General features: G+C 35.2%; 1 protein-coding gene across 1 annotated transcript; it reads left to right on the top strand.

Annotated features, from left to right (window-relative positions):
• Positions 1 to 11164: 11164 nt before the first annotated feature.
• On the top strand, positions 11165 to 27044 carry LOC121386682. Its single transcript, XM_041517671.1, has 3 exons — positions 11165 to 11436; positions 24564 to 24669; positions 25327 to 27044. The coding sequence occupies exons 1-3, from the start codon at positions 11238 to 11240 to the stop codon at positions 25412 to 25414; spliced, it is 393 nt and encodes a 130-aa protein (XP_041373605.1). The 5' UTR covers positions 11165 to 11237; the 3' UTR covers positions 25415 to 27044.
• Positions 27045 to 27342: the final 298 nt, after the last annotated feature.

Below are 27342 nucleotides of genomic sequence, written 5' to 3'. Positions count from 1 at the left end.
GTGTCTTCCTGCTGCCTGTGTACAACTCTTCAAACAGGCAGCAAATAATCTGCTTTGGCATAATCTGCTTTGGCATAGACACTGTGGTTTTACATAAATATATATAAATAATATTTTAATATACTTACCATTTGTGACACCCAATAGCCGATGTGTATTTTTGTGCTGGGGTGTTGTTAAACATTCATTCATTCATGCTTTGGCGTATTTACTTAATTGCTTTAACATTTCAAGGATGTTTGCCGTACATTTAAAAAGAAAACCCCAATTTAAATAAAACAAAATTTCTATCTGTATATTGAAATATATAAATAAAGCAGCAATAACAAACGAGGTTATTAAATCCATATAATTCCTTTTATTATCATTAATTTTATATGTACTGATGGAACAAATAATAATATTAAAAAAATATATATTATTAATTTTGGAGAAGGGGTGTGGTGGGGGGGGGGGGGGGGAGACCAAAATATATCCATCGACAAGATTCGATCACACAAGAACATACAGCACGAGAGTCGAGCGCTTTTTTAAAATCGTTTTATTTCTCAAACTTAAATTCAAGTACACATAAATACATATTCATAAAAATTATAATAAATAAATACACAAACAGAACCACTCACATTTATTCCATTATCATAAACTCTTACACACATTCACAAAAACACATTAAAAGCCAAAAACACATACAAACAAAAACACCAACCACAGACATACAAGCCACCAATCACCGCCCCCCCCCCCCCCCCCCCCCAAATTAAAAAAAAAAAAATGAAAAAAAATAAAAAAATAATAATAATAAAATAAATAAATAATTTATTAATGAATAAATAAATAAATAATAATAAAAAATTAATACTAATAATAATAATAAATAAATAACATCTAATTTTAATAATTTGTTACAACTGAGTTTAAGACATTAACTGGTATTAAAAGACAAAATAAAAAACTTTACATTAAAAATAGTCATGAAATAAGCTATTGCTAATAGTTCCAAGTCTATCCACACCCTCTCACACATACTATTTCTCTTCCACACCTTTTGCAAGCACAGTTCGTCTCTTTTGTTTGCTGGTGACCCAGTATTCATAATTGTCTCATCGGGTGGGCGTTTGTGACCGACGCCTTGTCTTTTGTTGTTGAAAGTTGTCAGTGTCTGTTGTGGTGTCCGCTTCTTTATTGTCACAATTCGCAATCAATTTCACTCCCTTGTATTCAACTTTTAAAGTCACCTTAAAGTCCCTTTCCTTTACAAAAACGACACTCGGTATCGGGGCAGTCGTTAATCACATGACTGTCCGACATGCAGTTATAACACACTTTGAGTTGGTTGTCATGCAGTACTCTGAAATACTCCACTCCTTCATTGAATATGGCAAACTCTTGATGTTTGGTGGGGATTTCACACGCACATACCTTGTTCCGTCTGCAATGTGTGTACCCGTATAAAATCTTCTGTAAATTGAAGTAATCAGTTCAATATTCAGTGATTTTAAACGTTCTTCAATTTCATCATTAGAGATGTATACAGGCAAATGCAAGAAGGATACGACAACACTATCTGAATGTAGCAGTCTGGCTCTCATCTTACAACCATTTAATTCTAACGAGTCGTTTTCCAAGATTTTCCTAGCCTGAACAAAGTAATCAAGTGTCACCTCATACCGATCAGGCCCCTTTGGAACACAGGCGTGAATCACATCCCCTACTTGCTCTGTCAAAAAGTCAATTGACTCACCGGCCGCCATTTTCTTATTATCACCAACATCAATGGCCACTGTCATTCCTTCTTGTAAGATATCTTCTTCTTTTCTTGTCTCTCCATGTATCTTCCTCCACTCATATCCTCACTCTTACCACAAAATCTCAACATAACCAGACTACCAATGTAAAAAACGACACTTCAAAAGTTTCAATGCGGGAGCCGAGGTGAAACACGTCCACCATCGACAAAACCCAATCCGGAAGCCCCAGAGTCGAGCGCTCTACCAGGACACCACAACCCCATGCAATAATTGTGCTGAGAAAGTAATATATGAAGTTGTCCTTTCATTTATTAAACGCTTTCGTTTCACATTTGTTTCTAGCAAACGACAAAACAGTTTCACAAATAAAAACAACACACAAAAATGGAATATAATAAATGAAAAAAGAATAATATTCATCAAAGGGAGATTGCTTAGGCCATGAAGTCGATTTTCTAGTTCTTAACTGTAGCTTACATTGTAAATCCATAACCTGCCCCAATAGGCCTGTCACTGACATTGAAAACCGTTTGATAGATCCAAAAACTACTGACAGTAATGTGCCTAAAATTGACAATATCATGCAAAACTAACTTTTACGAAATGTAGGGTCGTCAATAATTTAAAATACTTACCAATTTCTTAAATCATGGATGAATCACCAAATCTTCCACTTGATGTGTAAAACCATTGTTAATAATTAATGACTGTTAATTCAGGAAGTATTATTATTTTAGGGGCAGATGTCTTCTTTGTTTTTGGATGGAAGCATGACTCCTTTTCACAAAACGACTTGAACATATCAAACTACATATCTATCCAGATATGATTCCAAGAAGAGATTTAAATGTTACAAGTTGCCCCTACTTGATTACAGATTTTAAGACACCTACCACTGAAACAAACCTGGTACGCATGTTTACAGAAAAATAAGGTCTGGTGTTTTATGACATAAGGGTGAAGGCTCACAGATCTTTTAACCACAAATCCTCTTTCGTCCTGAAATGATGATCTTTCTGATAAACGAATTGGCAGTCATATTGGATTTACATTTCCAGCCATGATTAAAAAATCCCACGATTATACAAGGCTATACTATTTGGGGTCCAATCGAAAGTACCTACATGTTCATGCCAACGATAGCAGGACGGGTCGGGTACAGCCATAATTGTTCTCTAGGTAAGCAAACAAGACGCCAAGGAGGGTATCTTTGAAGAAAGGTTATTCCCGTGATGGCTATAAGACATGTTATCGGTAAATGTTTGTGATAAGGTAGAGTGATTTGGTTACAAAACGAAGTGCACTTGTACTTGCTTATGCTCTTCAATTGATATTATAATGCTGGTGCCTGTGTTTCGTGGACACGTTGCAGCCAGTTTGAAAAAAAAAAAGTATATTCTAATAGTATTATAATTATTAGAAAGAGGTTCAGCATAGTTTTCAATACATAAAAAGACACTCAGATAATAACAGTCTGTTAACTTTAATCATGTTTATAATGCACATGTTTGGAATAATATTGTGGCTATTCTGAAAAACATTGACACCATTTTAAAATGTGAAGTGAAACATTGATGGAAATTTAAGAACTCCCTAATTATATGATTTATGCAATATTTCTTGTTTTTATCACCATTTGAAAGGTCATTTATATTATTGCTCTGCCAGGAGTGCTAACAGTAGGTGACCATGTTTTATGGAGGCTGCCATACACTGACCCTCAATATTTGCCAGTTTCAACGTCAGAGGTTTTTTTTACATATCAGACGTTAGGTTCAGCATGTTTCTAAATATAAAAAAAAAAAAACCACAATATAAACTGACTAATTAAACAAATTATATTAAAATAAATCTCAATAATGAACATTTCTAGGACAGTATGGCGGCCATCTTGAAAAATGGCTACCATATTGAAATTCAAATGGTGCACTGATTGGATTTGAAGAATGTCTCAGGGAGATCATCTGTGTATGTTTCATCATAAAGTGGTTTGGTTATGGAACAAGGTATACTGGTACCAGTTTATTTTCTTGTATTGTAGGTGGTGACTATGTTTGCTGGAAATGTGGCAGCCATTTTAAAAAAACGAACATTAATTCTGATTGTATTTTAAATATTAGAATTACTTTCAACGTGCTTTAAAATACTAGTACATAAAAAGTCACCGAGATGCATTGTTTGATAACAGATATATGAAGTTGTTTGATGCAAGACCAAATGCTATTTGTACATTTGGTCTTCGCATTCAGCGTTTCTTATTGCTTTCCAACATTGCTTTATTAGACACTTTGAAAACTACTTCGTATTTTGTTTTACCACCTTGGTGTATTACACCACCTAAAATTGTGTTTGATCTTGCACATCTGAAGAAAGATCGTACATATTCTGTTGTATACAAACAATTTTTCATGGAAATTAAAGCCAGGTACCGTGATTACATTCCTGTTTATACAGATTGATCACGGAATGGGAATTCTATGGCTTGTGCTACAGTTTTTCCACTAAACACAGTACTTTCCATGAGACTGCCTGACTCAGCACCAATTTTGAGTGGTGAAGTTTGGCAGTCATGAAAGCCTTGGAAGAAATAATGAATTCTAGTGCATCCAAATTTATTATTTTTACCAACTCTCTTTCGTGTCTCAAAGCTTTACGTAATATGAAGTTGGACCATCCCTTAATTGGGACGGTAATTTGAAAGTGTGTCATTTTATCTATTGCAAATAAAAATATTGTATTTTGTTGGGTACCCAGCCATGTTGGCATCAGGGGTAATGAAAAGGCAGATTTTGCTGCCAAGTCTGCTTTGGATTTGCCTCATGCCAGAGTTGGTGTACCGTATACTGATTTTAAACTTAATATCAACCAATTTATCTTTTCGACTTGACAACGTGATTGGGACGGTGAGGTTGCGAACAAGCTTCTTGCTATCAAGCCAGTCTTGGGAGAGTGGCAGTCCTCCTATAGACAGTGCAGGAAGGATGAACTAGTCTTGTGTCGTGCCCACATTGGTCATACTCACTTGACCCATTCATTTATCTTGAAGAAAGATCCTCCACCTCAGTGTGAGCACTGTCAGTGTACTCTGACTGTGCGCCACATTTTGGTGGAGTGTACCCATTTGAAAGAAATTCGAAAAGATATATTTGGTCAGAGAAATGTGATGGAATCCTTTCGATTCTATCCAGAACTTTTATTACAATTTCTTCGAGATACTGACTTTTATTGTAAATTTTTATTTTATCTATCTGTGATATTTGTATTTTTGTACAGTTCTTGACACTGTGTTTTAATTTAACTGATGAATTTTTATATTGCTGTTGATCATAAAACTATTCTTTTTGCATTTACCATAGTTTGACACCCAATAGCCGATGCATTTTTGGTGCTGGGGTGTCATTAAACATTCATTCATTCATTCATTCTGTTGTATACAAACAATTTTTCAATGGAAATTCAAGCCAGGTACCATGATTACATTCCTGTTTATACAGATTGATCACAGGATGGGAATTCTGTGGCTTGTGCTACAGTTTTTTCCACTAGACACAATACTTTCCTTGAGATTGCCTGACTCAGCACCAATTTTTAGTGGTGAAGTTTGGCAGTCATTAAAGCCTTGAAAGAAATAATGAATTCTAGTGCATCCAAATTTATTATTTTTTCAGACTGTCTTTCGTGTCTCCAAGCTTTATGTAATATGAAGTTGGGACGGTAATTCGAAAGTGTGTCATTTTATCTATTGCAAATAAAAATATTGTATTTTGTTGGGTGCGAAGACATGTTGGTATGAGGTTAATGAAGAGGCAGATTTGGCTAATAAGTCTGCTTTGGATTTGCCTCATGCCAGGGTTGGTGTGCCCTATACTGATTTTAAATACAGTATCAACCACTTTATCTTTTTTCACTTGGCAACATGATTGGGATAGTGCGGTTGCGAACAAGCGTCATTTTATCAAGCCAGTCTTTGGAGTGTGGAAGTCCTATAGGCAGTGCAGGAAGGATGAAATAGGCTTGTGTCGTACTCGTATCGATCGGTCATACATATTTGGCCCATTCTTTTATCTTCAAGAAAGATCCTCCACATTAGTGTGAGCACTGTCAGTGTCTTCTGTCGGTACGCCACATTTTAGTGCAGTGGAAACATCTCAAAGATATATTTGGACAATGAAATGTGATGGAATCCTTTCGATTCCATCCATAACGTATCTTACAGTTTTTGTGTGATACTGACTTTTATTTAACTGTTGAATTTTTAACTTGATGTTTATCATCATATTATTTTTGCATTTACCATAGTTTAAAACCCAATAGCCGATGTATGTTTTGTGCTGTGGTGTCATTAAACATTCATTCATTCTAAAGCCTGTCTGTTACACTTTTTATTGGTGGTTCTGTTTTAGTTATACATATAATAATGTAGCCATAGAGTGTTGTGCCTTTCCAGTGAACGCTAAGTTCTATTTTGTCAAATTTGGTTCCATTTTCGTCTGTGGACGTTTTGGCATGGCTTTGTTTTTACTAGAACCCGTTTCCAGAATGTCACACTTGCGCAATTCGGAACTCCGAAGTTGTCTGTTGGCAATGTGGTGAATGTATTGTTGTGTATTTCGACCGTTTGTTTCAGTCACAGATTCAATGCAAAAAGTAAATAAATAAATAAATAAATAAATACAATTATAATACACTCAGTCAGAAAAAGATAGATCGCCCGTTGAACTAGTAGTTGGGTTTTTTTAACTTTCTGCATCCGTAAAACAATAGAAAGACAAGGGATTAAATTCATTATTGTTTTGTCAATCATTAAAACAAAATATAAATATGTTGGTTCTGAATATCAAAGCTCTCACTTGATCTTTAATTACTTAATTGTTATATTTAGCCAACAGTACCCAGTCATACGTAATGGTGATGACACATCTACTGGCTAACCTGGGCATATGTATATTGCACCATCTATGTTCGCAGTCAGGTAATCTGGCCGAAGACAAAGAAGTGACAATAAACAAAAAATAGTGGCGCCATAACGATTGACAACGGTCTGATCGTCGGGTTTTCAGAAGTACAAATTGCACTAAATAAAGAGTTTGAAACTAAATTGTTCGTCCGGTTTTCAGTCTAGATAGGTTTCCGGTTTAGAGGTGTAAACTTTAGTGTTAAAAGATGCGTAAATCGGAAACATCCGGTTTTTAGGGCAGTCCGGTTTAGAGAGCGTCCAGTCTTGAGGGGTTTCACTGTATTGTGCATGTATTGAATTTTATTGAATGTCAATTAAATGCTTGATCATATCCAACCCATGCCTTGACAAATATGACTTTGGCATTGTAAATGCCCTACATTTAAACGATTCAGCACCCTGCCTTGTTAAAATTCTAGCTAGAACAATGAAACATTTGATGAATGAAAATAGTATAGAGTTGTAGTACGGTCAAGATTGTACACATTTTGTGGATGTCCTCTATTAATTACCAAAATTTCCCCTATATGTGAATAATGCAGTCATATAAGACAATTGTAACAAAAATTTGGTCTTCTTAATCACATGGATATTTTATTTTAGGTGTTGCAACTACAACTTTAAATTGTATGGATAAAGGACACTCTGGACTAACTACAACATTAGTCTGCAAAATAACGGGAACTGTAATTTCGGGAATCAAATGGCTGCGACCAAATAATGGATCATCACAACAGGTGATATCTTGTAACACAGCAAATGATCAGTGCATTGCAACTGGTGGTGTATCTGGCTACAGTGTTTCCATTGACTCGCCTACACAGCATACTCTTACTATAGCCTCATTCAACTCTTCAGTAGATGCTGGTTTATGGATTTGTCGGGATGGAGCAACAGGAGATGGCCAAGTTAGTTGTGAAAAAGAAGTTGAAAGTAAGTCAGCATTACTTTTTTTTCAGTATTTTTTTCTCAACACCACTCAATCAGAAAGTGAGATATATATTGTACGTGTTACTTTAGGTTACACACCACCATGCTCCATGCATTTCAATACCATTTCTATGTCGGAATATATTCTGTGAAAAATAAAACATTATTGAGATGGTCATGTGAGTACTAATTTGAGGGAGTGCTCTCAACTGAAAAATACCATGTAAAAAATATGAACCACCGCCTCGTGTTGTTATACAAGTGGCACCATACCACTTGCACAGTTGTTATCAGTTAGTACTACATATAAGAAGTAACTTCAAACCAGTGGGTTATTTAAATACTACAGAGGTCAATCTATGTGTAATCATCAAAGAAAGATTTCAAAAACTATATAATAATTTTGTACTAGTTTTTTAATGAGTAACTATTTCCTAAATCAAACTATATTAACTACAACAAGCAACAACACGCCAAATGATGGTTTGTTGCCTTTAGCATTTAAAACTACTTTGAGATTTTCTTTTTTACATTTATCTTTATTTCTTGCAAATAACTAATCTGAGGCCAATGGAAATTGTGACTGCAGACATTGAAATACATAGACCATGGTTCTAATGCCAGAAAGTTATCTCATGCCAATAATTTTAAGAATGGTATTTTGTTCTCCACAAAATCTTACACATAAAAAAACAATACCATGTACACAGGGTTCGCACAGGGCGCCGAAAGTCTCGAATGTTCTTGAATTTGATTTTTTTCGTTCAAGTACCCTCAAATGTTCTTGAATTTGACTGGATGTTCTTGAATCTGATTTTCACGAATTTTCATGCACATAACTAACAATTTGTATGACGGGATAATATTTATTGGCATTTTGTCAAACAATCATTACTAATGTTTGTATGAAAAAATCGGTGAATTGTGTCAAACAAAATAGCGGAGATCCTGGAATTGATGAATTAGTGGTAGTTTGATTCAGTAGATGGCGCCACCTGATATAGGCTAATGCGACAATGTTTTCTATTGGTTTGTTCAAGAGCGAATGACCAAGGGCTGTGTTTGCTTTTTATTTTTTATGCTACGCCATTTGGATTTTTAATTCGCACATGTTGGAAGTTTCTTGGAACGTTTTCGATCATGCCTCACCAACATGGAAGTTGCAAGTTTCGGGATGAGTGGCTTGTTGATCCCAAATATAAAGATTGGATAATGAAAGAGGCTTGGCGACGTGGTATGCCAAAAGCGTAAATGTGTGGTAGATGAGATCGACGAGCTGAAAGCCAAACGTCTGCAGCTAGAAGGCGATGTCATTGAACTCACCAAGTTGCTTGCACCTGACATGTTTGAATTTTTTTTTTTTTACATACACTCCTAAAATGTTCTTCAAAAAGTTCTATTTCCCCCCCCGCAAATGTTCTTGAATTTGATTTCACACTTTCTGTACGAACCCTGCATGTACATTTTAATCACGTTTAATTCAAATAATCAACTCCCCTTATATATTTGTTACTTGCATATGATATTGCTCCACAAAGCTGTTTAGCCGTGAAACATTACATATTATATTTATAAGCTTAGGAGATAAGGGTCAGGGGGTCAACTTCAATCCCCCACACCCCAATGCTGGAGTAAATATTCGTATTTGGTCAAAAACAATGGGCACAAATCCTCGCCTGCCCCCTGTATTCCTATAATTGTATTGCACAATCAAATGGCCTTCTAGACATACATTTACATACGGGCAAAAATGCCGACATTGTTAATCTTTGACGAGAAATTTAGAAAAATGTACTTCTCAAAATTTATTCCAAATGGTTCATTTAGTTGTGTATGCATTGAAGGTTCTTTATCAAACATTGCGAGATACCAAGTTATGGTTATTTTAGTGAAGGGGATATTTTTTTAGAGCAATATACGTTACTTTTAATAAGATGTCCAATTGCAGGCCTTGAAATTGGTGTTAGAAGGGCAGGCTATGCAGGGGTTCTAGATCTCCTTCTTTTACAGAAACGAAAATGTACAATATATTTTTGTGCTCAACAGGAATACTTACGACCACGTCTTGGGAATCGATACCAACAAAAATGGGCTCATTGATCAATTATTGACTCGTTAAAACGGAATCTTAATAAAGTTTTGATATTTGCAATTAATAAGCATGTTTGTGTGTATATCAATGTGTACGAATGGAAGTGTACATTAATTTGACTAAATGACTATAGCTGCGATTTTCTGTACCGCTAGCTGCATTATTAACTACGACCTCTATTCCAGTGTGTATATATACTGAACAAAAAAAGAAACTTCCGATTTATACATATAGTATTTGTTGTATTAAAGAATTCATTGTGTAATGAAATTATATAGGTAGTATTAGCCTTGAGCTGTATTATCAGGAATCATGAATGTTATCGATTATTTTTGCACTGTTAATCGTCGACAACGTGAAATTCAATTTGCATGTGCATGCATGGTTCGACATGTCCCGTGTAGTATTCTGTCAATTTGTTTGACTTGTCTTACTGACATTGTTGTCAAGTGAACAAAACGCTTCAAAATTTGTAAAAAAAATAACGTTTTTTACATTGTAGCATTTTTAGTATGCCAAGAATACCCAATAATTTACGCGAACGGGTGATTGGCATGCTTGATGCTGGCATGTCGACAGAAGACGTTGCAAGGCATGTTGGGAGTTCTAGTCGAGCGATACGAAATCTTCGCGCAAGATTTCGAATGGCAGGAAGCACCAACGACTTGCCACGTCGTGGACGTCCGCGTGTTACAACGCGTGGTCAAGACCGCTATATCATGAACACGCATTTGCGCAATCGATTCCAAACTGCCCCTGCTACTGCTGCTAACACACCTGGGCTTCATAATAACCGAATCAGTGGGCAAACTGTTCGTAATCGTCTGCGGGAGAACGGTTTACATGCACGATGTGCTTACGTCGGATGCGTTTTAACGCAACGTCATCGTCTAAATCGTCTTAATTGAGCATGTGTACACACTCGTTGGATACGGCGACGCTTGAATACCGTTCTTTTTTCTTTACAACGTGGTGATGGCAGGGTGCACGTCTACCGTAGGAGAAATGAAGGCTATGCTGACTGTTGTATTATTGAATGAGATCATTTAGGGGTGGGGGTTCTGTCATGGTCTGGGCAGCCATTGCCCATGGTTATCGTTCACCACTAGTCGTCATTGATGGCAATTTAAATGCTCAACGTTACCGCGATGACATTCTCGCTCATCGCGTCATTCCTCTGTTCCATAACAACGCCAACATCTCGATTTTTGAGCATGATAATGCCACCTCTCATACAGCTAGAATAATGAAACGTTTGATGGATGAAAAAGGTACAGAGGTATAGTACGGTCAAGATTCTACACATTTTATCGATGTCATATAAGAACATTTTAATGGAAATTTGGTCCTCTTAATCACGTGGATATTTTATTTTAGTTGTTGCAACTACAACTTTAAATTGTATGGATGAAGGACACACTGGACTAACTACAACATTAATCTGCAAAATAACGGGAACCTAATTTCGGGAATCAAATGGCTACGACCAAATAGTGGATCATCACAAATGGTGATATTTTGTAACACAGCAAATGATCAGTGCATTGCAACTGGTGGTGTAACTGACTACAGTGTTTCCATTGACTCGCCTACACAGCATACTCTTACTATAGCCTCATTCAACTCTTCAGTAGATGCTGGTTTATGGATTTGTTGGGATGGAGGAACAGGAGATGGCCAAGTTAGTTGTGAAAAAAAAGTTGGAAGTAAGTCGGCATTACTTTTTTTTTCTCAACACCACTGAATCAGAAGATGAGATATATATTGTAGGTGTTACTTTTGGTTACACACCACCATGCATTTCAATATAATTTCTATGTCAGAATATATTGTGTGAAAAATAAAACACTATCGAGATGGTCATGTGACTACTAATTTTAGGGAGTACTCTCAACTGACAAGTGCCATTTAAAAAATCAACCACAGCCTGGTGTTGCTGTTATACAAGTGGCATCATACCACTTGCACAGTTGTTATCAGTTAGTACTACATATAACTAGTAACTTCAAACCAGTGGGTTATTTAAATACTACAGATGTCAACCTACGTGTAATCATCAAAGAAAGATTTCAAAAAGCCTATGAGAATTTTGTAATATTTTTTTAATGAGTAACTATTTCCTAAACCGGACTATATTAAGCTACTACAACAAGTAAGAACACGCCAAATGATGGTGTGTAGCCTTTAGCATTTAAAACTGCTTTAAGTTTGTCTTTTTCTTTTTTACATTTATTTGTATTTCTTGCAAATAACTAATCCGAAGCCAATGAAAATTGTAACTGCAGACATTGGAATACATAGACCATGGTTCTAATGCCAGAAAGTTATTTCATGCCAATAATTTCAAGAATGGTACTTTGTTCTCCACACAATTTTACGCATAGAAAACAATACCATGTACATTTTAATCATGTTTGATTCAAATAGTCAACTCCCCTTATATATTAGTTTCTTGTATATGATATTGCTCCACAAAGCTGTTTAGCAGTGAAACATTGCATATTATATTGATAAGCTTAGGAGATAAGGGTCAGGGGGTCAACTTCAATCCCCCAAGCCCCAATGCTTTTCTCTGTGTATTTCGATCTACATTGTATCAGTATTCTACTCACAATATCAGTTGTAATCCATGTAAAAATGCTTAGTAATTCATTTGGAACCATATTTAATATAGGTGTTTGATACTAAAGCAAATATGAATAAACACTGTTATCCAATTTTGTTTAATTCAGGTAAAACTCTTCCCCCGCCCTCTGTATGCCTATGACTATATTGCTTAATCAAATGGCCTTCTAGACATACATGTACATATGGGCAAAAACGCCGATATTGTTATTTTTTGACCAGAAATTTAGAAAAACGTACTTCTGAGAAATTATTCCAAATTGTTCATTTAGATGTGTATGCATTGAAGGTCCTTTTGTCAAACATTGTGAGATACTAAATTATAGTTATTTCACTGAAGGGGGTATTTTTTTTATAGCAATATACATTACGTTTAATATGATCTCCAATTGCAGGCCTTGAAATTCGGTGTTAGAAAGGCAGGCTATGCAGGGGTTCTAGAATTCGTTTGTTTTAATTCACTTGTCATAGGGCCAGTGCATGAAAAATTCACTTACCTAATGTTAACTGTTGATGAAACAAAAAACATTAAAATTAAAATAATTAACTTTTTATTATACATTTTTCATACTCAGATCATGTTTAATTAATTTGTCAATTTACACAACATATAGGCTCATTGGGCATACTTTATGGTTTGTTTAGAAAAATATGCAAATAATTTTGATCAGTTTAGAATAAAGTTACCTATTAAAATTGTTAAATAATTATAAAAAGTTATCCATTTTATATGTTACCTAACAATAATGCATGATTTATTTACTTATGAATGGGAACTCTCTCCCCCCCCCCCCCCCCCCCCCGCCCCCCATATATATTAGGGAATAAAATTAAGTTTGACCTTCTACAACTGTTGGGACGATTAGCAGTTTTATTTAGGAAATTGATTTAACCAGAAAAAACCTTTTAACTGTAATTCTGTTAAAATGGTCATTCATCAATAAATCAATGTGTTCTAGTGGTATCGTTAAACAAAACAAACTTCAAATGTTTAGTGCTGTCATTTACCCTTACGAAAATGACTTGTATTTTTCACTTATAAGTGAAGTATAAGTCGTTAGTACTTTTCAAGTATAAGTTGCTGATAAGTAAACGATCAGGATTTTGTATGCAAATGAGGTATCACTTATACAAAGTACATGTGACATATAGGTGAAGTATTAATCATATACATAAGTGAAGTATAAGTCACTCGCTTATATTTAACAGACGTGTAAGATATAAGTAAGTGACTTATAAGTGAAGTGTAAGTTAAATATAAGTGATTCACCGATATTTGACAGATACTACTGTATAAGTGAAATATAAGCCAAACGTCAGTGATTCATATTTCACAAAAATTGCTGTATAAGTGAAATACAAGTCAAATATCAGTGAAATATAAGTGAAGTATAAGTGAATATCAAATGCTGTGTTGTGTTCTGTCTTGTCTGAGGTACGATCATATAAAAGGTGACTTTCTGCCTCTGAAGACTATGGGTCAGTATTAATTATCAAGTTAATTTTCTACCTCCAGTAGCTCTGTACGTGGCATCATTAAACAAATGAAATTAGGCAGAAATCTGTCCCTGGAGGCCAAATTTCAATATTCTCAGTTAATTGCTGTATTAATTCCACTGACCCTATCTCCACCCACGGAAATGGACACCCATTGCGGTCATTCTACCAACCTGTTACAAATCTGGAGAAATGTTTAAAAAAAAAAAAAAAAAAAAAAAAAAAAAAGAGTGAAGCAACAGCTTCAAAATCCATTAATACCATGGGAATTCCTTGTACCCATTTAATTCAAATAATTGTTTTAAAAAGGTATTGTTCTTATGTCACCAGTACAGTATTACAGCACTTCCACACCCTATATGTAAACTGTCAGCAAAAAAAAATAAAAAATGAAGCACATTAAAATTAACAAAGTGGTGTTTCATTCTTCCCGATGTGACCCAGTAATATATCTGAACAGTATGTGCAAACAAACATTTTATAAATAATCTATATATATTTATTTCCAAATGTTAGACTGAATTCTCTCACATTCATTTTCCTCAGTTATGTCCTGTCCAGTGTTATCTCAGACTTGATATATCTCATCCAACATTCAGATGGGATTCTGAAGAAAAAAATAGATTTTTGTTTTAATATAGTATGGATAGATCTGGTATGTAATTAGCTATTGTTTATTATTAATGTAAACATTTAGTTCTTTCTATTAGTTTTTAAAGACCACCCTAGAGAATCATAGCCTACCAAGTTTCAGGTGTGGGCAATCAAAACTTGAAGAAAAAACAAACTAATTTTCAAGTTTACTTTTACTGGTATTCAGTCAAATCTCTAGGATAAAACAGACTTTGAAATATTCAATGTTGACCTTTAATTTTAATTAAGAAGAAACCAAAATATAAAATGCATGTACATTTGAATCTAAAGAATCTGTGTACCAATTTTCAGGACTACACAATATAAACTCTTACGAAAAGATGAAGGGTGTTGGCCTGGGTGGGAAATGATGATGATAATAATAAAACACATGCATTTATACTACATGTACATCATAGAAGTCCTCTCAAGCTATGGGGGGGGGGGGGGGGGGGGGGGGCGGGACATAGCCCAGTGGTAAAGCGCTCGCTTGATGTGTAGTTGGTCTATGATCCATCCCTGTCAGTGGCTATTTCTTGTTCCTGCCAGTGCAGCACGACAGGTATATCAAAGGCTGTCATATGTGCTACAGTGATAGAAATAAGAAAAAATATTCACTTGTCCACCAGACAAGTATACCACAATATCTACTTGTCCGCGAATATTTCCAATTGTTCGTCTATGTAGGGCAGAGGGTGGATGCAGAAGGAAAAGTTAAAGCCCCGGGTTTTTCTCTTTAAACCAATTCGGTTGTTACCCTTCACTTCAGATTGCATGCAATTTTGTGACTCAGGTGACTGCAGCAAATTGTATAATGTTTTACAGTCGAGATAGTTTCAGCGTGAAAAACAAATAGTCATAAAAACTTTGTGTTTTTGTTTAGGATCAATGAAAAACAGTTATATTGTTCTCTAGCACATTCCCTTCAGAACACGTCACTGGTTTTCAACTTTCACTTTCAGCTGAAGGCCTAGAAATAATTGTTTGGTCATAAATGAAAATTTGCCTGTAAACAAATGTTAAAATAATGTTACTGCTGTCCTTGATTAATCGTGTCCTGTTACATATACTAGTATGTACAAGTTTATATGATGCAGTGAATCTCCTCTAAACAGTAGCCTAAACCCATAGGCCAAATTGGGCCAATCCAGTTTACAGGGGTTTGCATTGAGGTAAAAGTCTGTGTTGTATTCTGTTCACTGTTAAATATGCAAAAAGTAATCAAACTGTTAAATAACAACTACAATACAATGTGGATACAATGATGTAATTTATAAACACTTGGCTTGGGAGGTCGGGGTGCGTTTTATCATCAAACAAGTTGACGTTTTGTCGGACTTTGAAATGTTGCAATTTCATCTGAAAATGAAATACAGTCGATATCTTTCCACGAATCCAAGCTGAAGAATTAACAACTAAAAAATAAAATGCATGATTGTCCGGTCACTGCGAAAAGGCCTACGAGATGTAAACAAATTCCAATACTGTTCACAACTCAACTAACTTTATAATAACAAAGCCAGTAGTAAACATACTGACCAATGTGTACTTTACTTACTTCAAAATAAAAGTTTCCATTAAACTTTGGTTGCTTAATTAATTAACATTTATCAAAAACGCAACACCAGGGGCCAAATTCATAAAAGTTGTTTGCTAGATGTTAGCAAGCTTCTACATGCCTAGTTCATTGCTACAAAGCTGGTAGCTAAAATGTAATTAATAAAAGCATGTTAAATATACTTCTCCATAGTTGCTTGATAAGCATATTGGGACACGTCCAGTCATTGAAAACACCATGTCAATTTCTTTACACACATGTCCCTTTCAAAAGTAATGTTTGTAATTTTGTGATAGGATAATAGTTATATCTTCCTTGAACATTCAATATGAGTTGTTAGTTAAATATAGCAACAAAAAACCCCAGAAAGCCTAATTATTCTCAAAATGAAAATGTATTTTTGGCACAAAAGTACAAGGAATTTAAATATACACTCGACGTCCCCCCCCCCCCCCCCCCCTCCAAAAAAAAATTTAAATAAAAAAGATTGCAATACCAATAGACGAAAAAAAAGATGCACGGAAAACGATTCACATGCAACATAAGGCGCGCATCCCCGAGGTTTCGAGAAGCATCGATGATTTGAAACAAAAACTTTCAAAATTAAAATTGGAATCCCGCGAACACGTTTTAGAGAAGAAAAAATGCGAGGAAGCAGACCGGTGGAGGAAAACCACCCCAGGAGCCTAGTGGTGCTCATCAAAAGATAGTTGACTTATGTGAGGATACCCCAAGCTTAGGATTAGATGGGATAGAATCGGGTGCAAAAGAAATATGTCCCATATCAAAGAATATTACACTTGTAGCAGGTGAGTACATTAACTAAAATATAAATTAATATAAATTATATGTATAATAATTATACATACATGAGTACATGGGGGCGGGCTTGGACGTAGCTCATCGCAAGGATGTCAACCCGGGGATCAGTCGGAGGAAGGATCAATACTCAGGAAATTGTTTTTTCCGTTCCAACCAGTAATCCACGCCTAGTATATCAAAGGCTGCGGTGTGTGCTACCCTGTCCAAATAACTGCTTAACAAATTAACAAATATATATATGTATATATCATATATATATATATATATATATATATATATATATATATATATATATATATAAAAAAAGAAACTTCCGATTTGTACATAGTCTCAGATGTAGTTTATAACTATGAACAATTAATTTAAAATGGATGTTGTATATATATATATATATATATATATATATATATATATATATATATATATATATATATATATATATATATCTATATATCTATATATATATATATATATATATATATATATATATATATATATATATATATATATATATATATATATATATATATATATGTATATATGTATATATATATGTATATATATATATATATATATCTATATATATCTATATCTATATCTATCTATCTATCTATCTATCTATCTATCTATCTATCTATGTATGTATGTATGTATTGATGTATGAATATCTATATATTGTATGTATGTCGAGGTTGACTATTATCCTGTTCAATTATTTAGACCCAAAGTTTTTTGCAAATGTTACGTTTATTACCTATTCAATATTTGTTTTCTTTGCATTTACATGGAAACAAACCCAAACCCCGACAGGTTTTATATACAAATCATCATATAAAATGCACGAAGTTGACTTAATTCCACTTTTTAAAAATCTCTGTGTCGTTTGAATGCACGTTATTTCTCCTATAAATAACTAAGGTCATTTGCATATCAAAACATTGGGATCTGAGGCTACGTGAAGGCCATTATAACTTGTTTCACTAAATCAAGGTTATTATTGTTTTGCAGTGTGTAACAGTATTGTCTAATCTTTCCGTTAAACATAGATGTAAACAAACAGAACATGTAACCCTTTCTTGTAGGTGCATTATATTTAATAAATTTAGCTAATGTATTATGTATTTTTATTTTATTATATCAATTATATATTAGCATACCATACCTAACCTAACACAACTGAGGTGTAGCACAGTAATAAACACAAATCACCTCACACACCGCAGGAATGTGCTTTCCAAATGTATAAACAAATTTAATGCAGGGCCGGACCCAGAAGACCGGGGGGGGGGGGGGTAAATGTCAAAGGCCACCAACATTAAATAATAATAAAAATGTTATTTAATTTGCCTCTAAATTGGGAACACATACGTATATATATATATATATATATATATATATATATATATATATATATATATATATATATATATATTTATTTTAGGGTGGTGCTAGGGGCTGGGGTTTGGGGGTGGAGTGTTACATTTGTAATGCGAAAAACCAAAGCGCTATTGTTCGGACTCGTATGGGTTCAACCACTTTTTCATCCCGCAGACACAGCCCTGAATGTTCAAAATACGATAGCATTGCTTGGTCAATAACATCATTATTTCGATCTATGACTGCACGTGCTATTGTAGCAATGTGTAAACCACGTAAAATACAAGTTAGTTAGGGTATATAAATTCATTGAAAATGTAGTAGTCGACATTCTTGTTATTGTTATTTGAGGAAAAATATGGGTAAATCGGAAAACACTTCAGTTGATGTAAAATTGTGTATTAAGAACGTTTTCGATTATTTCGAAGATGAATATCAACGCGGTAGACCTAGGTATGCTTCTTATTGAATTGTCGATCGAGTTGCCGCTGCACTTAAAGTTTCGGTTTCAACAGTAAAAAGAACTGTGAAAAATCTAAGCTCTACGAATCCAAGCACAGAAATCACTGTTAAAAAACGCGACCGAAAACTCATCGATTTATTTGATAAAGATGTTATTAGACGACGAGTATACAGATTTTATAGAGATAAGATTAACGTGGCTTTAAGGGAGGAATGTGGAATCAACATATCCATATCAACTTTACGAAGAACACTCCATGACCTTGATTTTAAATACCAACATATGTCTACAACCGGAAAAGTGATTTTTGAGGACGCCAATATATCAGACAGGAGACTGTACTATCTCCATAAAATATCCAGTTTACGAGAACAGGGGTATTTAATAGTGTATCAAGATGAGACCTGGGTGAATGTCAACCACACAACATCCCACCACTGGACAGATATCCACCCGGGCACAAATACCGCCAATCACCTGCCGAAATCAGACACTGCTGATCGAGTTCCTAAACTCTGTTCGGTGACTGGGAAGGGAAAAAGACTTATTATTTGTCATGCTGGCTGTGATAAATATGGATTGATAGATGGCTGTGAATTGATCTTTGAGGCTAAAAAAACAGACGGAGACTATCATTGTGAGATGAATCATGACAATTTCATCAAATGGTTTGAAGAACAACTTATGCCTTCTCTACCAGAACCTTCTGTTATCGTCATGGATAACGCAAGCTACCACAACAAATTACATGAGATTACACGATGTCCTGCACTAAACGCTAAAAAGGAAGAAATTCAGTCGTGGCTATGAAACAAAAATATACCTTTTGAGAGTAACATGACAAAGCCAGTTCTTTATGAACTTGTGAAAAGTAACAAATGTGCAAAGCAATTTGTTACTGATGATATTGCTGAACGCCATGGGCACTTGTGTCTAAGACTGCCGCGAAGACATTCTGAACTCAATCCGATAGAACTGATCTGGAGTCAAGTCAAAGGGCACATAGCTCGTCATAATGATGGTAAAGTCCCACGGTGCGGAGAGAACTTGCACATGCATTGAACTTTGTAACACCTACACACTTCTCTGACGCAGTTAAACATGTAATAAAGATCGAAGAAGATTTTAGAAAACAAAATAGTTTTATAAGAAATAAAATACCCCCTGTGATAGTCCCCCTTAACGAAGATAGTGATGAAGAAATGAGTTCGTCGACTGATTAAGTTATTTCTCCATACCCATCAGGAGTATTACTTTAATGTATGCATGAACTCTTTAACACCAAAAACAATTTATTTCCATATCATTCACTATCAAACAACGTAACAACCTATACACTAATCGACTAGAAATGCATATAGACTACACATACATACGAGAGAAATGTTTATTTAACGACACACTCAACGCATTTGATATACGTTTATGTGGCGTCAGACAAAACGGTTAAGGAGCATTATGACAGTGAGAAAGAAACTCACTACCACCACATGGGCCACTGTTTACGATAAGCAATTTTGATAAGCAATAAGGGACGTTTTATATGCACCATCCCATAGACAGGATAGCACATACCACAACCTTTATACATCAGTTGTGGTGCACAGACTGGAACTAGACACAACCCAATTGGTCCACCATGTGGGATCGATCAGTCGACCTACCATGAGCGAACGCTTTACCTCTGAGCTACGTTCCGCTCCATATACAAAAGAAGCCTTAAGTGGGGTTGGGGTTGTGCAGAGGGTCACACCTCCACCAATCGCATGCATACCATATTCTTCTCTCTCTCTCTCCCTATAACGATATAACCATAGATTAAAATATGTTGAGTGCGTCGTTACATAAATGACGTTTCTCTCTCTCTCTCTCTCTCTCTCTCTCTCTCTCTCTCTCTCTCTCTCTCTCTCTCTCTCTCTCTCTCTCTCTCTCTCTCTCTCTCTCTCTCTCTCTCTCTCTGTCTGTCTGTCTCTCCCTTCAGCGCGCTTGCTTGTGTATTCCACAATATAATTATAATATTTGATACATATTTTTTTTTCAAACTGAGGTTTTGTCACTTGAACTCCCCACCTGAATCCGCGCCTGCTTCATGTTTACAGATATTTTCTTAAATATAGGTCATACTACGATTTGTGCGGATAGGACGATATAACCGAACATTAGTTTGAAACGCACTATAGAATGATGCTTTTGATATGCAAATGACCGTAGTTATTTATAGGAGAAATAACGTGCATTCAAACGACACAGAGATTTTTAAAAAGTGGAATTAAGTCAACTTCGTGCATTTTATATGATGATTTGTATATAAAACCTGTCGGGGTTTGGGTTTGTTTTCATGTAAATGCAAAGAAAACAAATATCGAATAGGAAATAAACGTAACATTTGCAAAAAACTTTTGGGTCTAAATAATTGAACACGATAATAGTACATACATAGATATTAACGCACTGGCGCAGGGGATAATTAAATCCTTTCTGGCCTCAAAAATTGTCCCATGCCGTTGCTGGGACTCGAACCTGTGGCACCGATTCGCCCGCAAATTGCAAGACTAACCACGATACACTCTGAGCTATCGAAGCTTCCATAAAAAGGAAGCTTCTTTAACTCAACCATATGCATGGGGCCTACAATCTACGCGGTCGATCCCGCTTACGTGCATGAAACAGTGGGCATATGTATGTATGTATGTATGTATGTATGTATGTATGTTATACATATATATATATATATATGTATGTATGTATGTATGTATGTATGTATGTATGTATGTATGTGTGTGTGTGTGTGTGTGTGTGTGTGTGTGTGTGTGTGTGCATGTATGTACACACACACAGACATACATACATGCACACACACACACACACATACACACACACACATACATACATACATACATACATGTAGATACATATACAGATACAGATACAGATACAGATATAGATATAGATATAGATATAGATATAGATATATATATAGATATATATATATATATATATATATATATATACAACATCCATTTTAAATTAATTGTTCATAGTTATAAACTACATCTGAGACTACATCTACAGAACAACAGGAAAACACCAAACCACGCCCATCTACACCCAGTGCGGGAGAAAAGCTTGCACAAATCGCCCATAAAAACACTTCATTTGATGACTTAATGGACTTGTAGAAGCAGAACATTCAAATTAAGCATACAAATTTACTCCTTGAGCAACAAATGTTAAAACTTGAAATTGAACTGTTGAAACAAAAGATCTAACATAATGACATTAAAACCATTGAAGACAATACTATTTAATCAAATTTCAAAACACACAAACTGTGTAATTGTATAATAATTTAAAAACACATGTTTGTTTATCCTTTGATGGTTTGTTGTTTATATAATAAATATATGTCAATTAAACAGACAATTACTGTTTTAACAGATCAGTCATTAAAATTTGTGTCGATGAACACTGATCTTGCTCTGTGTCCATTATGTGGGCCCTGGTATTCTTGAAGGTGTGGTCGCTGTTGGCTTGGTTCTGTGTCTATCAACTAGTGATTCATTTAAATCTATAGCTATATTGTGTAATACAGCCGTTGCTGCAATCACTCTACATGTGTTTTTGGGATTTATCATTCTGTTGTCAGAATGAAGAACACAGAAGCGTTTTTTCCATCTTCCAATACTTTGCTCCACCAAAACCCTAGTACGTTTGTGTCACGAATTATAACGTTGTTCTGCAGCACCATGGGGTTGTAGGAGAGGTGTCATCAACCAATTACGAAAGGGATATCCACTGTCACCTAAAATGTAGCCAGATGTTTGTCCATTTTCCATTATATTTCAAATACTACTCGGACATAACATGCGACTATCGTGAGTTGATCCAGGCCATCTTGCAACTATGTTTATACATTTTCCATTGGCACCGCACACCACCTGCACATTGATTGAATGGTAGCCTTTTCTATTGACAAAGTTAACCTCGTGTTCATGTGGAGAAGTAATCCACACATGTGTGCCATCTACACACCCGATAACGCTAGGGAACTGCTATTTGGAAAAAAACTCGTCTTTAATTCTCTGAGCCTCGGGGTTATTTGGAAATTTCAGAAAAACATCTATTTTCTGTGCTAGAGAAGTGGATACATGGTGGATATACCTGCAGGCTGTAGATTGTGATATTTGTAGAGGTTCGCCAACAATTATATATAATGTCCCAGACGCATAGTATTGGAAACCTATGATGACTTTCTGATAGGGCAGAAGGGCGCAGTTTCGTCTTGTTTCATGTTCAGTGTCCACGACAACTATATCCGTGCTACGCATTATTCCCATGCGCGAAAATCTATAGCATTTTATAAGTTCAGAGTCGGAAAACACAGCCAAAGGGTCCTTACGATACCTCAAAATACGTTCCCGTCGCATTGCTCGTCGTAACTCCGCCAAATGCAACATTGTACGTGCCATCCTGACTACACGACTTAACACTAACACAAACAAGTGACTTAGCAGCTTGTTAATGAGTTAGAATGTGTTGTCAGTGATTGGACGTGTGGCAATATGCTTTTCAGGCAACTATGGAGCAGCATATTTAACATGCTTTTATTAATTACATTTTAGCTACCAGCTTTGTAGCAATGAACTAGGCATTTAGAAGCTTGCTAACATCTAGCAAACAACCTTTATTTCATTTTATTGTTGTTGTTATTTAACAGTTTGTTTACTTTTTGCATATTTAACAATGAACAGAGTTTCAACTTCGAGTTTGTTTTGCTGTATTTGTTCATGACTTTTCACAAGAAGACTTCCTAATTTTAAAAAAGAAGCGTGTCATGGAATTCCCTCGATCGTACTTCAATTAAAATGTTTTGGGTCATACAATAACTAGGTTTGATATTCCAAATGAATTAATTTCCATTTATAATCCATATTTAGAGAAATAAGGCCTACTGAATCCGTGATTGAGCACCTTTAATATCCTTTGAATTTCTTATTAATATTTCTAGAATTTCAGCACATATGATAAATATATAGAGGGACAGTGGATCGCCTTGTCCTACAACTCCTTTCTATCTTAAAACGTTCTGGTAGAAACCCGTTTTGTAATATTCGCGACACAGAATTTTTATAAGAGTACTTATGCACTTTTATTATTGAATATTTAAAGTTAAAAATATCTAGTGTTTGTTCAATAAAATCCCAGGAGACCGAGTCGAAGGCTTCTTTCAAAATCTACCAAAACCAACATAATTGGGGTGGTTTTTTTTTGGTCTTTCTGTATAGTCCATTATGTCGAATATTAATCGTATATTTTCACCAAATAGCTGTCTTTGATAAAACCAGTTACATCTTTAGCAATAATTGTATCAAGTACTGTTTTTATTCTATTGGTTATGCATCCTGACACTATTTTGTATATACAGTTGAATAAAGTAATAGGACACCAATTTTTTAAAAACTGCTTTACTTTATTTAATTTTGGTATACAAGCAATAATTCCTAATTTTTTAGTGTTTGACATTGCATTTATATTACAACTGTAATTAAGAGATCTAACAATAAAGAGACATAGGTTTATCCATATATTTTTTTTTAAAGTTCCGCCGTAAAACCATCTGAACGAGGGCTTTTATTGTTTTTCATATTTTTAAGCCATTCTAGTGCGAACCAACTAACAACTAACCCACTGTCCTGGAAAGACAGCCCAGATATCTGAGGTGTGTGCCCAGGACAGCATGCTGGAACCTTAGTTGGATATAAGCACGAAAATATGTTGAAATGAAATGAAAAAATGTGAACCTTCACATGAGATTATTGATAAGTATTGTTTCTGTTTCTTTTTGAAATATTCTCCAGTTCCCAGTCCAGAGAGTCAGGTTTCGCAATCGACCATTATCATAATAGCAGTGGTTGCTGTTCTACTGGTCGTCGCTATTGCAGTATCTTGGTTCTGTTACAAGAGGTAATCCAATTTCTTCAGTATAGTTGATAATAGCCTTTAAAACTGTGTGGTTGTATTTCTTTCTTTTTTGTTATCTATATTCAGGCACCTCCCCTTTCACTACCCTTAAATCAGCCAGAAAACATGAACCTACATTGTGGAAGGATATACAATACAATAATAAGGTTTTAACAGGTTACCAATAATATTTACTCATAAACACAAAACGAAAAACGTTTTGCAAACAAAACAAAACCATAACATTCATTATATAGTTATTATACAGAGGTGCTGGTACAGGGTAATATATCTCAAGGGCTGTGTAAAGAAACAAAATCTACTTCCATGGTCTATCTTGTACACGTTTGAGTTTTCTAAGAGCCTTGGGAGTGGCAGTCCTCTGACAGGCGGTACAAGAGGGAGGAATCATCCTGTTACGTATCTCCTCGGGGTGACTTTGTCTAACATGCTTTCGACTGCCTTGTGCAGAGATACGATTTTGATATGGGAATACGGTTTTTTTTTTTGAGAGATTCACAGAAGAACAATAGCTTTCTAAACAAGTATACCATGAGATGGGAATACTGTACAGTTTCTGCAATCCTCAAAAATTTATAAAAAAATAATTTACTATTCAATAATCGCTGTCTAATAAACTTAATCCTTTAATCTTAACAGAATGAAGCAGCAACCAAAATCTGAGGAAGAGCAAACTGGAAACAAAACTCAAGAGGCTGAAGATGAAAAGGGCCAACATAACAAATGACAATATTAATCAATTGTGAAGTTATTTTAATGGAGTCCATCAAGTATTTGACCAATTAATTGAGTACACGTTTTATGATCCAGTACTGTTTTCCACTAGTGTTTTTTTTAAATTAATGGATCCATCAACCATTTGACCGATAAATTATGTACACGTTTTTATGATCGAGTACAATTTGTTATGCTAGTAACCATTGTTGTACTACCCACATGATCCATTTGTCTAACTGAGGGAGTACACTTTTCAAGATCAAGTACAACACAAAATATTTCAAGTTGTTTCTCTTGTAGTTCTCTGGTGGTCAATGCACTAACAAATGTAGTCCGTGGTTTTTTTAATTACTCTTTATTCCAACATTGCAATAAACAATGTCTTTAAAATATAGCAGGGGTTCAAATACTATTACAGAGAATTGGGTGCCAACTGGTGACAATGATGAGTTAAGTTGAGGCTTAGTTAGGAACCACAGGTTAATAACATTATATTAGAGAGAATCAGATGCCAACTGGTGACCATGATGAGGCCTAGTTAGGAACCATAGGTGATCAACACTACTATTTTAAGGGGTATACTCAAAAACCTGTATATTATTTCAACACCTGCACAGATCACGCGTTCTGTGTAATTATTATATTATTTATATGAACAAATAAATAGTTGCGCACGTGCGTGTGTGTGTCTATGTGTGTGAGAGAGAGAGAGAGAGAGAGAGAGAGAGAGAGAGAGAGAGAGAGAGAGAGAGAGAGAGAGAGAGAGAGAGAGAGAGAGAGAGAGAGAGAGAGAGTGTGTGTGTGTGTGTGTGTGTGTGTGTGTGTAATCGACCATCTTCACATTAGTGGAGCCCAACTGATTAATTGTCAACTATAATCGAGCATTAGCAGTAGCAGGGGTGGAATGTTGATCTTGTAAATAGAACATCACAAAATTCTAAAAAGGGCATGTTGGAATTTCTTAAAGGCTAATAATCCCAGCTCAAAAAGGAAGCGAAAGCTATTCAGTGGTTCGCATATATGCTATTCAGAGATTTTAAAAATAAATATGCTTTCAGGGCAATTTAATGTTGTATTTTGTGCATGATGAATTTCTTTTTTAAGTTATTAAAAAGGGTAGTACAAATGGGTGGGCGATGTTGTTCATGTGACTCCCAGTGGATCCGCCAATGACTGAAACATCACTAACTAATAATGATCCATACAATTAATGAATTATCATCTACTAGTGACACATTGGAGACTTAGCTAGTAGAGCTCTCTGGACTGATAGGTCTCTTAGGATATTTTAAGGTGCAAATGAATGAATTATCATCTACTAGTGACACATCTGACAATTAACTATGTGGACTTCTAGTCGTCTTGTTTTTGTCTGGTAATTATAGTAGAAACAAATTATGGTATTGTAGTAATGTATGTAATCATGTATGTGGTGTGCTTTCAAGGTTCGTACGGTCATGGAAAGTCGTGGAACTTGATAACTAATCTTCTTATGCCTGGAACGTTATGGAATTTAAAACATGCTCAAAATGGTTCGAACAAAGGCTATAGATTTTCGAAGCTATCTTAGCGCTACGATATAGTAAAGCCGTCGTAAGCTATGACCATAGACGTACTCCCATTTTTGTGCGGGCGTGGAGGAGGGGGGGGGGGTGGATTTTTGGGGGGGGGGGGGGGCAGATTTTTTTGCACGAATTAAACGAAAATGCCCGAAACTAAAGCTGGATATGGCCAAAGGTCCTCGCTCGTGAAGGTTTTATTTATTATTAAAACTATTATTATTATTATTATTATCTATATGCTTATTGTTATTAGCTTATTATTTTCTGCGGTAAACTAAAGCTTTGCTCATCATTTACACAGAGGCCAACTGATCCCAGCTAGCAAATAACAACTGCATTTGCTTTCTCTTAAAAAGGCTATTAAAAAAAAAAAAAC

The sequence above is a fragment of the Gigantopelta aegis genome, chromosome 12 (assembly GCF_016097555.1).
Source record: "Gigantopelta aegis isolate Gae_Host chromosome 12, Gae_host_genome, whole genome shotgun sequence".
In the NCBI taxonomy this organism is placed as follows: Eukaryota; Metazoa; Mollusca; class Gastropoda; order Neomphalida; family Peltospiridae; genus Gigantopelta; species Gigantopelta aegis.
The sequence above is the reverse complement of the archived record's forward strand: the minus strand, read 5'-3'. Positions and strand labels throughout refer to the sequence as shown.

Bases quoted from the DNA above. Each gene is read 5' to 3' on its own strand.
- LOC121386682 (XM_041517671.1), top strand. From the start codon at position 11,238: ATGGTGATATTTTGTAACACAGCAAATGATCAGTGCATTGCAACTGGT. The intron at 11,437-24,563 runs GTAAGTCGGCAT...AATATTCTCCAG, and splicing joins TTGTGAAAAAAAAGTTGGAA to TTCCCAGTCCAGAGAGTCAG. The intron at 24,670-25,326 runs GTAATCCAATTT...TAATCTTAACAG, and splicing joins TCTTGGTTCTGTTACAAGAG to AATGAAGCAGCAACCAAAAT.